This window comes from Vigna angularis, chromosome 9, assembly GCF_016808095.1.
Source record: "Vigna angularis cultivar LongXiaoDou No.4 chromosome 9, ASM1680809v1, whole genome shotgun sequence".
Classification (NCBI taxonomy): domain Eukaryota; kingdom Viridiplantae; phylum Streptophyta; class Magnoliopsida; order Fabales; family Fabaceae; genus Vigna; species Vigna angularis.
In genome coordinates this window covers 20,331,931-20,349,199 of record NC_068978.1, presented here as the reverse complement: position 1 = coordinate 20,349,199, position 17,269 = coordinate 20,331,931, and the positions used below count along the sequence as shown (strand labels likewise).

Sequence of the window (17,269 nt, the reverse complement as noted above, 5' to 3'; positions counted from 1 at the left end):
CAAAGGCTCTTCCATTTTTTGTTTTCAGCCTTTCTGACTGTGTTAATCGATTAACTTAAGTGGTTAATCGATTAACGCACCAACGGATAGTCCAACGGCTCTAAAAACGGCTAGTTTTTTCAAACGTTCACTTTGCTAATCGATTAACAGCCCATGCTAATCGATTAGCGCTAATCGATTAACAGCCCTTGTTAATCGATTAGCATGCAGTGCTGAGCTTCTCCATTCGTCTCTGGAATAATCGATTACTGACCTCTGTTAATCAATTAGCACTGCACAGTTTTTGCTTCTTGGTACATTTTTACATCACTTTTGAATGCATACATAAAACCACTAATTTCCTATGTTCATACAGTTATTACAAAATTTACAAGTCTTCAAAAATCATTCTTCATGAGTCTTGGTTGTTCTTGACTTGATTTAGATATCATCAAAACTTCATCTTCATCATTTTGCTAACAGTTTATAGTTGCACAAATAATTTTAAAATGTCACTACATTTCAAAAGAGTTTGTTTTTATTAAAATAGAAGACAATTAGGCAAAGTTGAATAGGATCATCTTCTTCCATATAACGACACGAGTTATACGATCATCGCATAAACACAAACAAGTAGGGGTGAGCCAACGAAAATAAAACACAATATAGAGATAAGACAATCAAACTCACATACAAAACTCAAATTGTTCAATTCCAATTCATCAATCATTCAATAACTCATACCCAAATCACTGACACATCATTTAGAAGGATCATATAATCTCCATCTATATATATTGAATCAACGATGAAATACTCTCTTTCAATTATAAGATTAAGTGTTACCTCCAACCACTCTCTTAGAGAGCTTCACCGGACCAATACATAATACCACGTCAATACACAATATCAACCCCCCACCACTTCTTCAAGGCTTATCTGAGCAAGTACTCCTCTTCCCACTACTCTCTTAGAGCTTCACCAGACAAGTATACACTCCCCATCACTCTTTTATAAAGAGCTTCACCGGGCAAGTACCAATTCTACCCCACACCACTCTTTCAGACAAATACATCCAAACAATATTCGTAACTTGGCTAAAACACATGTTCATTGCATAAATATACCAATCCATTAATCCCACCATAATTAACTTAACATGCCTAAGCATATTCAAACATCAACAATCATACATAGATAAGGATGAATACAAAGCATACACATAAGCTTAATAACAATCTTGACATCCAAGATTTTCCTACCACTTTTTAAATATATTGCACAACAACATATGTATGATCTAATCGAAACTTTAGAAAGATAATTACAGCTTCCACAAGACTAAAAAATATATGTTCTTACATTTAAATTAAACGTAATTGAACAAGTATTTCAATGCAAAAAGAATCATCTCAATCGGATAGGGAATATGTTATGCATAAAAAAAAACAAAGGTATAAGCTAGCAATAACTTACATTACTGGAATTGTACGTGATAAGTTGTTCTAACTACAGGTCTCTAATTAAACACCTAACCCAACAGAGTAAATAACAATATGTCTACAACCGACTGTAAAAATATTAGCTTGATTTAACGATTAATAAAATAAGAATCTTAATTTTATTGACAAGTTTTAGAGATGGAACTAAGGTGGTGATCAACTTCCTTAAAAAAGAAAAAATAATTTCTCTAACCTCACATACCCAATCAATAATCCAAACGGTCAAAGTGAGTCCATATGTCTTAAGAACCATATATCAAAGTTTCAGCATGATACAACGGTTAACTTTGTATAAATTGAAGTTTTACCGAGACAACTTAAGAACAAAATGTTAGCAATGCGGAGCATTGATATCTTGAAAATATTATAGTTTTGATGATGTTACAAGATGAAGACTTGAAGACTCTTGGTGTATTTACTTTAAAAGCATTTTTGTAGAAATAAATTGTATAGGAATAACTTTGTTGATGTAAGAGCACTTAGAAGTTTTCGTGTAATAATCGATTATCATGAGCCAAAGTAGAAAGAGATTGTTTGTGCAAATAATCGATTATCTCACAAGATAATCGATTATCACTGTCTGATTTAATATTGTTTGGGTTGCGCAAATAATCGATTATTCCTCAGGATAATCGATTGCCACTTTTTGAAAACCCCATAACAGACACAAATAATCGATTATCAGTTATGATAATCAATTGTATTTGGCAGTTGAAATTTGTATTTTCATTTTCTGAACCTTGGCTTATAAATAGAGGTCTTCACAGCTCTTAGAACTTAACTTTTCATTTGAGAGTATTAGAGTTGTGTGCCTAAGGGAAGCTCTTTGTGAGTGAAAAAGGATCTAAGCTACTTGAAAATACAGAAACGCTCTGAGGAAGTTTTCAAGTGTTAGAAGTGCTCAAATTAAGTCTTGTGAAAAGGAGAAGCTTGCGTTTAATGTGTCTAAGGTTGAAGTAGTTCTCCTCAAGTTGATTGAGCAGGTTCTTCCATTTGTTTGTCGAAGGAAGGTGTTTTCTATTCTTACTCTTTATTCCATCCTATTGTAATCTGTGAACAATATTTTAGTGAAAAGTTAATCACTGTTTATAGTGATTAACGACTGGACGTAGAATCTTTTGATTCGAAACAGGATAAATTTTTCTGTGTTGATTTTCTTTAACTCCACTCTCTTTATTCACCAACTGTTTGATAAAAGTCCTAAAAGAAAATCATGATTTTAAAAAGAGTCATTTTATCTTGGCTATTGATCGCAACACGCTTTTCCGCTTTAAAAACCCTTTTCGCTGTGCGATACCGATTGTTCCAACAATTGATATCAGAGCTTGCTTTGATAGTTTTTCAAACTTTTCGAAAATGGGCGTTCATAACCAAATGTATGATGAGGGTGCTTCTATTGATAGACCTCCTTTGTTTATGGGGGAAAATTCTGCTTTTTGAAAAATAAGAATGCAAATATTTTTAGAGTTAATTGGTAGGGGTATTTGGGAAGTTATTTTGAATGGTCCTATTATTCCTACTACAAACTTGAATGGTGTAGAGCAAGAAAAATCGTATTCTTCATGGACTGCTGAAGAAAACAGATGAGCTCATTTTGATATAAAAGCTCGTAATATAATATCCTCTGCTTTTGTATTAGATGAATTTTACAGGATTCTAATGTGCAAAACGTCTTAAGAGATATGAGAAGTTCTACAAGTAACTCATGAAGGAACTGACGATGTGAAGCGTGCTAGGAAGAACACCCTAATACAAGATATGAGATGTTTAGGATGCAATAGGGTAAAACCATCGCTGATGTGCAAAAATACTTCACACATATCGTCAACCATATTTTTGGTTTAGGTAAGAAATTTGACACTGATGAATTAAATGTTAAAATTCTGAAATCTTTGAACAGGACGTGGTAGCCAAAGGTTACTACGATAATTGAGTCTCAGGATTTGACATCCATGTCAATGGCTGTGCTTTTTGGAAAGTTGAGAGAACACGAGCTTGAGTTGAATAGACTGAGTGCTGAGGAAGCCCAAGGAAAGAAGAAAATGTTGGCCTTCAAAATTGGAAATTCAAAAGCCAAGAGTTCAGAAAAGGATAACGAATCTAAAGATGAAGACTCAAATGATTAAAATATGAGTCACATGATTAGAAAATTATTCAAGTTCATGAAATCTAAAGGTAAGGAAAAATTTAAAAAAGATTGGAAGAAGAAACAACGATCTTCTTCAAAATACAGGTGTTATGGTTGCGGAGAAAAAGGACACGTTAATGCGGATTGTCCAAACCTAAAAAAGGGTAAAGGAAAAAAGTCTTTCAAGAAGAAGAATGGTTATGTTGCTTGGGAAGAAAATGACTCAAGCTCAATTAGTTCAAGTGTTTCCAATGAAGAAGCCACCTCGTGTTTGCGGTTAATATTGATGACACTATAAGCCATGTAAGTTCTTCTAGTTCTGAAACTTCTGAAATTGACTTGCAAAAAGCTTTTCTTGAACTGCTAAATGAATCTGAAAAAATTGGATGTTGCTCATAAAAAATTGAAAAATGAGTTTAGGGATTTGAAAATTAAATATGAGAAGGCATTAGATGAAGAAGTTATTTTAAGGAATAAAATCTGCAATTTATAAATGAAAGAGTCTTCAAATAGTGAACATCCTGTTGAGTGTCTTTCATTAAGAGTCATATGCTTGATATTGATATTCTTGAAAATCTTCTTGAAGTGGCAACTACAAATAATAAATAATAATGTTGAAATGCCTATACTTGTTAAAAAGGTTTATAAAAATAAAAGTGTACTTAAAAATAAAAATCAATTTAAAAGAACCCGTAAGGTATGGGTTGAAAAAGGAACTGTGTATTATAAAAACCCAAATGATGTCACATTTTTTGGTGTATGAAAAATGGGCACACTTCAAATAAATGTAGAATAAAACCTTTTGATGTTCCTAATGGAAAATATGCTTGGATTCCTGTTATAAAGTAATTTTCCTCTAACCTCAAAGGACCCAAATGAGATTATGGGGACTAAAACTCTATTGTTTTGTTTTGCAGGTTAAATTTTCAAAAGGAAAAAAAAGCTCTATGGTATCTTAGTAATTTTGAAGAGCTTTAAAAATAATTTATGAATGCTAGATGTGTCTTAGCTTGAAAATTTGGCCCAATTTTGCGTTTTTCGGAAATTAACGTAAATAATTGATTACCAAGGGTAATAATCGATTATCTCGGTCTCAAAATATGATTTTTTTAAAATTTGGCTCGCAAATAATCGATTATCATGAGTAATAAGCGATTATCATGAGTAATAATCAATCATCTTAAGTTAAAACGTAAAAAAAAAACCTTTTTTTTAAATTGTTTTTAAGAAACTGTTTTTGATTTTAAGGGAAATATTACATTTAGGGGGAGTAATATTTTTAAAGGACCTAAATTCTTTTTAAGTTAACTAATTTAGGGGGAGCATAAAGATTAGATGATTTTTTCAAAAAGGGGAAACAAATTTTGATTGACATGTTATGTGATAAATGGTACCTATTTGAGGGGGAGATATATGAGTGTGTTTGATATTTTTGTTATTTATCTCTATGCTAGATCAATTACTCTTTTCTCCTTATAATATTTGAATTGCATATATTCTTTTGCTGAGGGGGAGCAACACTTAAGGGGGAGATTTTATTATTTACTTTTTGCTTATGATAAAAAAGGGGGAGAAAACTTCTAATTAGTGTAGTTATTACTAACACGTTTGTATGTTTGTAAGTGTGAATCTATGCAGGAAATTAGAAATGCTTTTAATCAAGAGATTTTTTATCATCATCAAAAAGGGGGAGATTGTTACCAATGAGGAGCATTGATATCTTGAAAATATTATAGTTTTGATGATGTTACAAGATGAAGACTTGAAGACTCTTGATGTATTTACTTTAAAAGCATTTTTGTAGAAATAAATTGTATAGGAATAACTTTGTTGATGTAAGAGCACTTAGAAGTTTTCCATTTTAGAGAAACCTTGTGTAGATAATCGATTATTTCGTGTAATAATCGATTGTCACGAGCCAAATAGAAAGAGATTGCTCGCGCAAATAATCGATTATCTCATAAGATAATCGATTATCATTGTCTGATTTAATGTTGTTCAGGTTGCGCAAATAATCGATTATTCCTCAGGATAATTGATTATCACTTTTTGAAAACCCTATAACAGACACAAACAATCGATTATGACTTATAATAATCAATTATATTTGACAGTTGGGAGTTGTCTTTTCATTTTCTCAATCTTGGCTTATAAATAGAGGTCTTTCACAGCTCTTAAAACTTAACTTTTCATTTGAGAGTATTAGAGCTGTGTGCCTAAGGGAAGCTCTATGTGAGTGAAAAGGGATCTAAGGAAGTTTTCAAGTGTTAGAAGTGCTAAAATCAAGTCTCTTGAAAAGGAGAAGCATGCGCTTATTGTGTCTAAGGCCGAAGTAGTTCTCCTCAAATTGATTGAGTAGGTTCTTCCGTTAGTTTGTTGAAGGAAGGTGTTTTCTATTCTTACTCTTGATTCCATCCTATTGTAATTTGTGAACAATTTTTTAGTGAAAAGTTAATCACTGTTTATAGTGATTAACGACTGGACGTAAAATCTTTTGATTCGAATCAGGATAAAATTTTCTGTGTTAATTTTCTTTAACTCTACTCTCTTTATTCACCAACTGTCTGATAAAAGTTCTAAAAGAAAATCACAATTTTAAAAAGAATCATTTTATCTTGGCTATTGACCGTAACACACTTTCTGCTCTCTAAAACAAAAAATTCTGCTACGCAATACTGGTTTTTCCAACACAAAATTCAAGTGATGAACCATATATCAAAATTTAGTACAAGTTTCACATTCAGGATCTAAACTGATAAATTGAATCATAATTTACCAGAATCTTGGATAAAAATTTCAGTTCGATCTAACCATTAATAAAGTGGAAATTTGAAATTTTGCATCCGTAATTTAGGAACCTAAAATTGAGATCCTTAATAAACATCACTTAGTTTTTTTTTAAAAAAAGGAAACAGTCAAAATACATCAACATGTCTTAGCAACTACATATCTAAATTTTAGGTTAATCTAACGGTTAACAAGGTAGAGATTGAGATTTATACAATTCGAAAACATTATTCAATTTTGTTGTCGACTCTATCAAAATTGCGGAATTAATTCCTCCAAGTGCAAACATCCAGTTACAAATTCAAGTGGTCAAAATATAGTAATATATTTTTGGAATCATTTATCAAAATTTCCAACTTAATCTATTGGCAAAAGAAGGGGGAATTTAGATTATTCTGATATAAGTTAGAGATAGAAATAAAGTGAAGGTCATTCTACCAAAAATTATAATATTATCTCCTCTAAGTACAATTCTCAAATTAAAGATCCTGACGGTCAAAGTTAATTTCTACGTCTTATAAACTATATATTAAATTTCCAGATTGATGTAATGCTAGACTAAGTAGCAATTAAAGTTTTACTAAGATAGCTTCGAAAAATGGAAAAACATGATCAAAATTTTAAATTTCACAATTTGATTGAATATTTACTCCAAAAATTTTATAGTTTACTTATTCAACATAATAAAATTTATTCATCACATATTCCATAAAAAATGAATATATCACAAAATAAATTAACAATAATAAAATATCACAATATAAACATTCTCGGAACTAAGAATTTGAATCTGTCATAGCCGGTTAGACATCTTCTTATCCTTGCAGAAAAATGCAAGAGAATGTCTAACTGTCGTAACATCCTTCCTTGTTTTTGATGCTCCACTTTTTCCTTTTGACACACCAAGCAGGTTGCTACAAACTCTGCCACATCCCTCTTCATATCATTCCACCAAAACGGCTCCTTTAGGTCCTTATACATCTTAGTCATACCTGGATGTATGCTAAGACGAATTTAATGACCTTCTTCCAAAATTAAATGTTTCAACTCAGTCTTTGCAGGTATACACACCATGTTCTTAAATCGAAGAATGCCATCTTTCGTTAGAACGAAATCCTTGGCTTGATCGGTGCCCAACAACCTGAACTTTTACTGTAACTCTTGATCCATTGACTGCTCAACCTTCACTTGTTCTAAGAAGTCACTAGTGATTGCCAAATGACCACACCATATATGATATGGGGTCCACTGCAACCCCAAGTTCATATCACACAACTTTTCTATCAGTTATAATTCCTTCACCATCAGTGTTGTTATTTGAGCCAGTTAGATATCTTTTTATCCTTCCAGAAAAATGCAAGAGAAAAAGATACGCAATAAAAGTTATGGGGAAACAAGAGGTTGAATCTGGCAAAGCCGGTTAGACAACTTCTTATCCTTCCAGAAAAATGCAAGAGAAAAACAAACACAATAAAAGTTCTGAGGAAATGAGAAGTTGAATCTCGCAAAGCCAGTTAGATAACTTCTTATCCTTCCAAAAAATGCAAGAGAAAAAGAAACATAATAAAAGTTATGGGGAAACCAGAAGTTGAATCTGGCAAAGCCGATTAGAAAACTTGTTATCCTTCTAGAAAATGCAAGAGAAAAAAAAACACAATAAAAGTTCTAGGGAAACAAGAAGTTGAATCTGGCAAAGCAGATTAGATAACTTCTTATCCTTCGAGAAAAATGCAATAGAAGCAAAATATCATTCTAAATCCATTAAGAGAATCAAAATTCTAAAAATATTCAAGATTTCATATCATACAAAAAATATAAGACTTAAGGTTAGCTCCCCTTACCTGATTCTCGCTCCTTCCTAGATGAAGAAAAACCTCTTCAGAAGCTCTTGCTACCTTCTCTACAACTTAGATTCTAGTCCTAATATCTCTTTATTTTCGACGAAAGTCTTGCTCAATTTCACTCTCTTTCCCCCAAAACTTCATTTCTCACCCTTATTTATAGTTGAAGTTAGTGTTACTGTAGCAGTATTGTAGCTGTACTACAAATCACTGTAGCAGTATTGTAACTTGTACTACATTTTTCCTATAGTTGTAGCAACACATGATTCATGAGGTATTGTTACTATAGCACTGTACATATTTCACTGTAGCACTATACGTATTTTACTTTAGCATTTTATTGTAGCATTATACATAAAATATTTTTTTTTATTTCAAAAAATCTAGTATCTTAATTACAACTATTTTCAAGGGTCTTACAAGGGATATCTGCGCACACTAGTGATATTAAGTGTTTTAAATGTCTTGGTAGAAGTCATATAGCATCATAATGCCCCACCAAAGAGACCATGATTCTTAAGGGTGGTGATATCTATATAGTATCCAAGATGAGCAAAGTGGGAGTGATAGGGGTCCAATGAGTCTAATAGTGAAGATACTTTCTGAAATGAAACAAAATGCCTAGATAGAAATAAGCCTAAGAACTAAACAAGAACAATTAATAAAAGGAATTAAAAGACTAAAAATGTAAGAGAGAAAGGAGAGGAAACTTATGAATTGGAAGACATGTCACTTAAAAGGATCCAAGATAAAGGGTAAAGAGGATAGCCACTTTTTCTTCACAAGATAAGACCCAAATTTAGACTAAGAGACAAAAATTCTATCTCAAAGAAAGTTATATTATTCTCTTACACGTGACATCGCATCAGGGGTGTTACACTCGTTTGTAGTATGATTATTATTACGACGATACTAGCAATACATGTTCATAATGGCATTCAGCAGGTTTTAAGATTTTCAGGGTAGTGACATGAGGTCTTCTTGCAATGCTTCCTCCAACATATGAGACCTCGAAGTGTTCAAAGGGGTATAACGTGAGAACGAGGTAGGCCTAGGCTCCCTCCAACAAAACTACTCCTCTAAGTTTAGCTTTGGTCAGACCTCTTCCTTTCAACTGACATGGTCTAAGCCTAAATCTTGTTTTTGTATATCCTCATCTCTTCTAACCGCATAAACTTAGCAATTTTCTCTAAATTAAATTATACATTTATTTATTTTTCTATATTTTATAAAAGTAATCTTAAAAATATCTGAATAGATAATAATATATTTGGAGTATTTCTTATGTAGTTAATGAAATTCAATAATAAATTATAATATAAATTTTACATATTATTTTTATAAAATAAAAATAAAAATAGATATATAATTTAATTTACAAATAAAATATAATTTTTAAAAATAATTTAAATTGAAAAACATATTTATTACTAAATTTATTTGCTGAAATAAACCAAATTATTGGAAAAACTTAAAAGAATGAAATTTTCTTTTAACCACATATCATTAATAGATATTGTCCTTTCTCTTAATAATCCTTAACGTATAAGTAGCTTTTAAAGAATTATAAATCTATCAATTTAGTAGGGTTTTCAGTATTTAAGAAACTGTGCAATGTATAATTTTGAGATAGATTGTTTATTATTGGTTTAATAGCCTTTGGTCTCCACTTTCGTTGTTTAATATCAATTTTGTCTCCATTTTTAAAAGTGTTAGGAATATGTCGAAAATTATATAAATTGGCGTCTAATTTGTCCCTTCCGTTAAGTATCACCAAACGAAGTTAATGCATTAATGATGTAGCACCAGTTATGTGCAACGTGTCACTATATTGATTTTGTGAATAATGATGTGTAAGGGAGTAACAGAGAATACGAACCCTATATTAAGTTAGGGTTTTATAATTTAGGGGAAATATGATTTTGGGCATAGATAAAACCAATTAGGGTCTTCTCCTTTGTGTTGCGAACACGGTACAATGAGTGTTCTTCTTCAAATTTGTCTTGTTCTCTTTCTTTTGTTGTTGTTTAGCATTTGGATGCTAGTGTTGTCTGTTGGCAGTAGGGTGGTGGTTCGTGTTTCGCGAGTTGGTGTTCCCTCGTTGGCAGTTGGTTGGCGAAGTGGTTCGTGGTTGTCTCGTTTTGGGGTTCTTTCTTGTGTCAATGTCTTTGAATCAAGGATGTTCGTCTTGCTCATGAGAGAGCTCATGGGGGAGCTCTCGTTAGAAGCCAAATATGCCATTGTGGGGAGGTTTCTATGTTGAGAGTCGCAAAAACAGTTAAGAATGAGGGAAAGCAATTCTGGGGCTGCCCTAATTACAAGGTTTGTTGTTTAATTTTTGTGATAAATTGTTCTGGTGATTAGTGAAATGTTAATGAAGTGAATACTTTGAACAACGGACAAGAAATGAAGAACTTAAAGGATGCAATTTCTTTAAATGGTGTATTGAAGATAATGTAGATGATGGTGGCAATACTATTGCTAGGCAAAGGAGGAGGATTAATAGCTTGGAGAAATCTGTGATGGGTTTTCAGTGAAGGGAGAAGGTGTTGATTAGGATGCTATGTTTGATGGGGTTGATTAACATCATCCTTCTTTGTATTTTGTTTTAAAGTCCATGATGTGTGTGTAGTAGTCAGTTGTTGTGAAGAGCACTTTGGCCTTATTGTAATATGATCTTTTGAAATCAATGAGAAATATGAATTTGTGCATCTGAATTTATTGTTTGAATATACATTTTGTTTGATATATACAAGATAACCTAATTGAACTTTAGATTGAAATGCCAGTAAAATGAGAAAGTGGTGTGTCATCCTCATTGAACGTCCACTAAATTTATGGCTTGTGAATGTGCTCTGGACGAAAGCAACACCAAATCAAAATTTTTTTGTAATCACATAACATTTAGGTAAGTTACATGTAGTCCTTACTGACAATGATCAAGGTAAGTTACATTTAGTCCTTACTGTCAAACATTAGTACCTGTAACATTTAGTCCTCAACATAAGCATATCCATGTATTCACAATATACATTACAACTAATATATATTGTACTTCAGATGCACATGGCACATCCAAAAGAGAAATTGTCATTGAGATTCAGATTATAATCATCCAATTTGGTATCACAGCTTACAAAATACCCAATTCAAAATGAAGTTCAAACTACATGTCAATGTTTACAAAGCAACCAACACTGGGTTGTACCAAACAAAAGCTAAACTTAAGCTAACCTTGTCAAAATACATCTGAGTGTTCTAAATAACTTTTAAAGTCCTGGTGTAGTTGGCTGGCTTTAAGGTTGCTGACTTGGTCTAGTAGTTGGCTGGCTTTCTTGTTCCTGACTTGGTCCTATAATTGGCTGACTTTCAGGTTGCTGACTTGGTCCTGGACGTTGTGGGCAAGTATTTCTTTTATGACCAACCGGTCTACATATGGAACATCTCTTACAAGTTCCATTTTTCTTTAGCTGTGTGTCATCCTTCTTTAGCTCCCAAGCCTCTAGCCTTCTCTTCTTTTTTGGTCTACCAGGTAACACCCTTTTAGGTGGAGGCAAAACATCAGGATGAGAAATCATTTCCCATAGGTGATGACTGTTGATAGGGTATATCATTGGAATGTATGTTTCTTGGTATGTTGCCCTTCTAAACCAATTTGAGACGTAGTCTTCTCCATTGATGTTCAAAAACTTCATGGCAGCTAGTGCATGACAGCATGGGATTCTTGTTAAAGTCCACTTTGTGCAACTACATTCCACTTTATCTATGACAACCACATACTTCTCACAAATTATTAAGTGTGTTTGACTTAAAAAATTTTCATACCTGACCAACTGCAACCAAACAGATTAAAATGAGGATTTGAAGTAAAAATGTTAAAACATCATTATGAAGTCCAGATTTTAATGTGGTGATGTGCACATACCTAGGTATCCAAAATTTCGTCAAGTGCAATTCCTTTTCAAATCTTTTTTTAACCTTTGGGCAAAGACAACCTTCAAATGTAGTTATTTTCTGTCTATTTGCTGCCCATCTCTTCATGATGTAGATACGAATGTCTTCCATCATTGTGATGATGGGCTTGCCTCTTGCATGTACTATGACACTGTTAAAAGCTTCTGACATATTATTGACTAATGTGTCACAGCCAGCTTTACCCGTAAACCTTGAACGTGACCAATATCTAATTAAACAAATATGAAGTAAAATATATCAACACAAAATTTGAAATAAATTACTTATAAGAAACTGATTTGCAAACAACCAAGTTATAAGAAAAATAATTGAATGCAATACCTTGGTGAAATTGCTAGCAAGTGTTTAAAGGCATCTGGATTGACATATTTAATTTCTCTCATCACTGCCTCCCATGCTTGAGGGTGTGTTGATGATGTTGCTTTCCATAATAGACGTCTTAGAATATGACCAGGAAATTTCTTCCTAAAATTTGCATAAATGTGGCGCACACAAAATCTGTTCTCCACACCAGGTAGAAGTTCTTGTAATGCTGTCACAAGTCCCTATCAAAGTATAAACATCAAACTATAGAACTTATAATACAAGACATGAAGGTTTCAAAGTTATAATACAAGACATGGTCAACGTTACTCACTTTTTGTTGATTTGAAATATATGTGATTCTTGAAGAAAGCTCCTGACCACCAAGATCATCAATAAGCAATTCTAAAAACCACTGCCAACTGTCCTTATTCTCCACCTCAACAACAACATATGCCAAAGGACACATTTACTCATTCCCATCTCTTGCAACCGTAGTTAACAACTCACCTCCATATTTTCCTTTTAAGAAACAACCATCTAAACCTATAATAGGCCTACAAGACACGAAGCTGTCCTTATAGGCCTTCAAACACACATACATTCTCTTGAAAATTCGATTGTCCTCATTAGGTTTAACCTTAAGTTTGACAGTTGAACCAGGATTAGACCGAACCAACTCATTTGCATAGTCATAGAGTCTTCTATATTGTTCTTTAAAATCACCCTCTATTTCTTTAAAAGCCATTGCTTTTGCCCTACACGTTGTAGACCGAGAAACACCAATGTTCCACTTCTTAGAAACTTTGTTTTTGAGGTTATATAGATTAACATTGGGATTCTCTTTTATACTCTTCTCTAACCTCCCACTCAACCATTTTGAAGTCATTAAACGGATGTTAAATTCCCTACTGCATGTGTGCTTGTCTATAATCTTCATTAGCGGCCATGTATTTTCAGATGCCTTATATGCACAATATGCATACCATGGACATTTTCCTTTTGCACCAGAACATCTGACACACACCCTTCTTTTGTCATTTTTATAAACTTTTAATTTCCTTCCATTCTCTACTCCATACGTTCTTATAGCTTGTGTAAAATATTTTTTCTCAGGGAAATACGTACCCACTTCCTATTTATATTGTTCCATACTTTTGGGCATTGAAAAAATCCCGAAATCCCCGTACCCATCTCTATCATCATCTGTGTTGTCACTTTCAACAATATTGTTCAAACTCTCAGATTCACAATCACTTTCAGATAAACCCCTAGGTCCACCAATTTCTACTTGGTTAGTAGGTTCAAATATATCACATTCCACTTCATCTTCATTGTCATTGACGACTTCCTCTTCGGACCCATTCCAACTTGTAACATCATACTCATCAGCTTCTACATCATCCTGACCTTGTCCCTCAACATCATTACCCTCTACCTTAGCCACTCCCTCTACCTGAACTTGTACATCACCCTCTACATCAGCCACTACCTCAACTTCAACTTCTACCTCACCTTCTACCACCTTATCTACATCAGCCACTACCTTAACTTCAACTTCTACCTCATCTTCTACCACCTTATCTACATCATCCATTGCCTCAACTTGAACTTCTACCTCATCTTCTACCACCTGATCTACATCAGCCGTTGCCTTAACTTGAACTCCAACTTCTATCTCAACTTCTACTTCTACTTCAGCCTCTACCTCAGGCTCTACATGACACACTCCCTCAACCTCTGCTTCACCCACTGCCTGAACCTCTACTTCACCCACTGCCTGAACATCAGCTTCACCAACCTCTATCTCAACCTCCTTTTTCAGCCCTCTTTATCTGAACCTCCTTTTCAGCTCTCTCCCTCTCAACTTCTGTTTCACCACTAGGTCTCTCAATTTCTGGTTGAGAAGAGTATTCCAACTCTACAAGATATTGAGGCTCCGAGACCATGTGTACAACATAAATGTGAGCTTAACCACTCAACATAGCAATATTGACTAAATGACATGCACCTTTGTCATCCGATAACAATTCCAAACAATCTTCTAACACAGGACCACGACCCAATAAATACCACAACTCCTTTACATTTCTCTAACCCATCTCCTTAAGAATGGTTAATATTTCAAAATAACTCCAACGATCTGATCAATTTTTAAAGTTGCGGTTTGACCCATTTATCTCAAATTTTCCCGCATGGTGAAACACGATTTCAAGGTCTGAGTTGGCCATCTAAACTTATAAATTTTTTTTTACAGTTAATCTATGATTAACCCAAATGTTATCTACCCAAAAAATAAGTAAAACAAAGCAAAAGAACAATTACAACAATAAACAAATTTTGTCCACATAGTAGTAGGGGGACCACAACCACAATGGTGCAACACTATTCAAAGCACATGTGCAGATAATGGGGGACAGTACACAGACAAAGCATACACAACTAAAAACTTATGGGGGACCACAACGACAACATCAAAACACAACACAATAACTACCATAAACGCACCTTTGAATCGTGCTTTTTGTAATACCCACCAACACGATTTCTGAAAATGCGAGTCGAAATCCAACGTACAACGATCTCTACACGATCTCTGTCTTCGCAATGTAGCCCAAGTGCGACAACGACTCTATCTTCTCTCACAGAAATCTAATTACCCTCAACTCGCATAAATGACCCCTAAATCATATTTCCCCCAAATTATAAAATCCTAACTTAATAAAAAATCATATTCTCTGTTACTCCCTTACACATCATTATTCATAAAATCAATATAGTGACACGTTGCACATAACTGGTGCCACATCATTAATGCATTAACTTCGTTTTGTGATACTTAACGGAAGGGACATATTAGACGCCAATTTATCTAAATGTAGACATATTCCAAACACTTTTAAAAATGAGGACAAAATTGAGATTAGATAACGAAAGTGGAACCAAAGAGGCTATTAAACCTTTATTATTCTATCTAATGATCATGAAATACCTTAAAATATCTGACAGAACATATACTGATCCAACATACGAATCATTGACAAGATGCTTCATGAGTTATCTCCATGATGAACGGTACACACAAAAGCAAGGACACGCACTATAATTTGGGACCATATGTTCTTAGATAACAATTTGGCTGCTTCCAAACATTTTGTCACATTTTTCAACCCTCTCTTTCCCTCGTCAGTTTCAATAATACAGCCAAGACCAAAACTACGTAATAAAATTGAACTCCCTTCAGTTTATGAAGAACCTTGCACATAATAACAAAGCAAGAGAATAATATAGCAGAAGTTTCATCATGGCCTCTCAACCTACACCTCTCTCACCTTCTATAGTGCCAAGTAACAATGCTCATCAAAATGATGAGTTACTCTTCTTGAGTGACCCCAAATTCGCACGCCATGGTGAGATCTTGTTCCTGGTTTTTGTTCTTCTTTTTAGCTTCTTTCTTTCTGTTATTGCTGTCTTGATGTACATGAAGAGAGTTCGTAGTCACCTAAAACAGAATGAAGGGTCCAAATTTGAGGTTTAGGCAGAGAATTCATCTGAGGCAGATACTGCAATTTTAACACATGGCTAGAAGGAGATGCAAGTTATACGCAGCTCCACTTTTTGTGTATATCAGTATTGAGGCAAAAGATTTATCATATATGGTATCGTTTGTATGGGATATAAGTATTAATTGTATAGGAATGCAAATGAAATATGAGAATTCCTTGATTTGGAAGAAAATAAGTCATTTATTATATATTTTATTTGTGTACTTGGTTTAGATTTAAAATAAGATTTGTTTTGATATTTTAAGTGAAAAGTCTAACTGGAATGTATAGTATTAACTTGTAAGATCTACGTTCCATTATATATTATAGTATTAACTTGTAAGATCTATGTTCGATTATATATTATAAATTTGTGTTGTCTTTAATTAAAGTAGATTTTTAACTTATCTAAAATAAATATATTTTGAGTGTGAGACTAAATATTAATAAATAGTTTGATAATATAATAGTTTATATGATAGATTTAATAAATAACAAATATGGTTAAAATAAATTTTAAATAATTATGATATTATATTAAAAAGTAAACTTTATACCTAATTCAATTATAAAATTGTTTCATTTTTAGTCCATATAAGATTTTCAAGATTTAATTTATTTCAAAACAAATTTGTTAGTAAATAAATTTGTAAAAGTTAAATATTTTTCTTCCTTCCAAAATTGATCGTTATTCTGATTCGTTCCTTTGATTAATTCCAAAACACTAAAATATTATCATAACCAAGTTAACATATTTATTAAGTGTTACGTGTATTAAGAGTTATGGAAATATTTTTTTTAACGAGTATCAGTATTTGAGGGACAAAAAACTTAAGAGATACTAGAGGAAAATAATTTAGGGAAGTTAGATTGAAGGATGTGACATAGTAGCAAATATCGAACTTTGACACGTATATGGGAAATCAAAAGTTCACATTAGTTTTTAAGACATTTCTAAGTTTGGGAATTATGAATGTTAATCCAATATTTATCTTTATACATGAATAATTATATATTAATTAAGAATAGGAAAAATGAGAACGAAACTTCTAATGTGATAATAGAAGGAGTAATTTTATTTTATAGTGATTAAAAAATAAAAATATCATAAAACAATCCTATTTTTATAAATAAATGAAGTTCACATATCGCAGATTATTTTTTAGTGTGATATCTATTGTCCGAAAACGAAAAAGATTACTATATCTC

General features: G+C 32.8%; 1 protein-coding gene across 1 annotated transcript; it reads right to left on the bottom strand.

Annotated features, from left to right (window-relative positions):
* Positions 1 to 11,533: 11,533 nt before the first annotated feature.
* Positions 11,534 to 12,984, bottom strand: LOC108346627 (uncharacterized). The gene is made up of 5 exons (XM_052868113.1): positions 12,850 to 12,984; positions 12,534 to 12,757; positions 12,163 to 12,420; positions 12,063 to 12,070; positions 11,534 to 12,000 (listed from the first exon to the last, which is right to left on the bottom strand). Exons 1-5 carry the CDS (start codon positions 12,982 to 12,984, stop codon positions 11,534 to 11,536), a joined length of 1,092 nt encoding a protein of 363 aa, XP_052724073.1.
* Between the last annotated feature and the right edge of the window lie 4,285 nt (positions 12,985 to 17,269).

Bases quoted from the DNA above. Each gene is read 5' to 3' on its own strand.
- LOC108346627 (XM_052868113.1), bottom strand. From the start codon at position 12,984: ATGTGTCCTTTGGCATATGTTGTTGTTGAGGTGGAGAATAAGGACAGT. The intron at 12,758-12,849 runs GTGAGTAACGTT...ATACTTTGATAG, and splicing joins ATATTTCAAATCAACAAAAA to GGACTTGTGACAGCATTACA. The intron at 12,421-12,533 runs GTATTGCATTCA...TTGTTTAATTAG, and splicing joins TTGCTAGCAATTTCACCAAG to ATATTGGTCACGTTCAAGGT.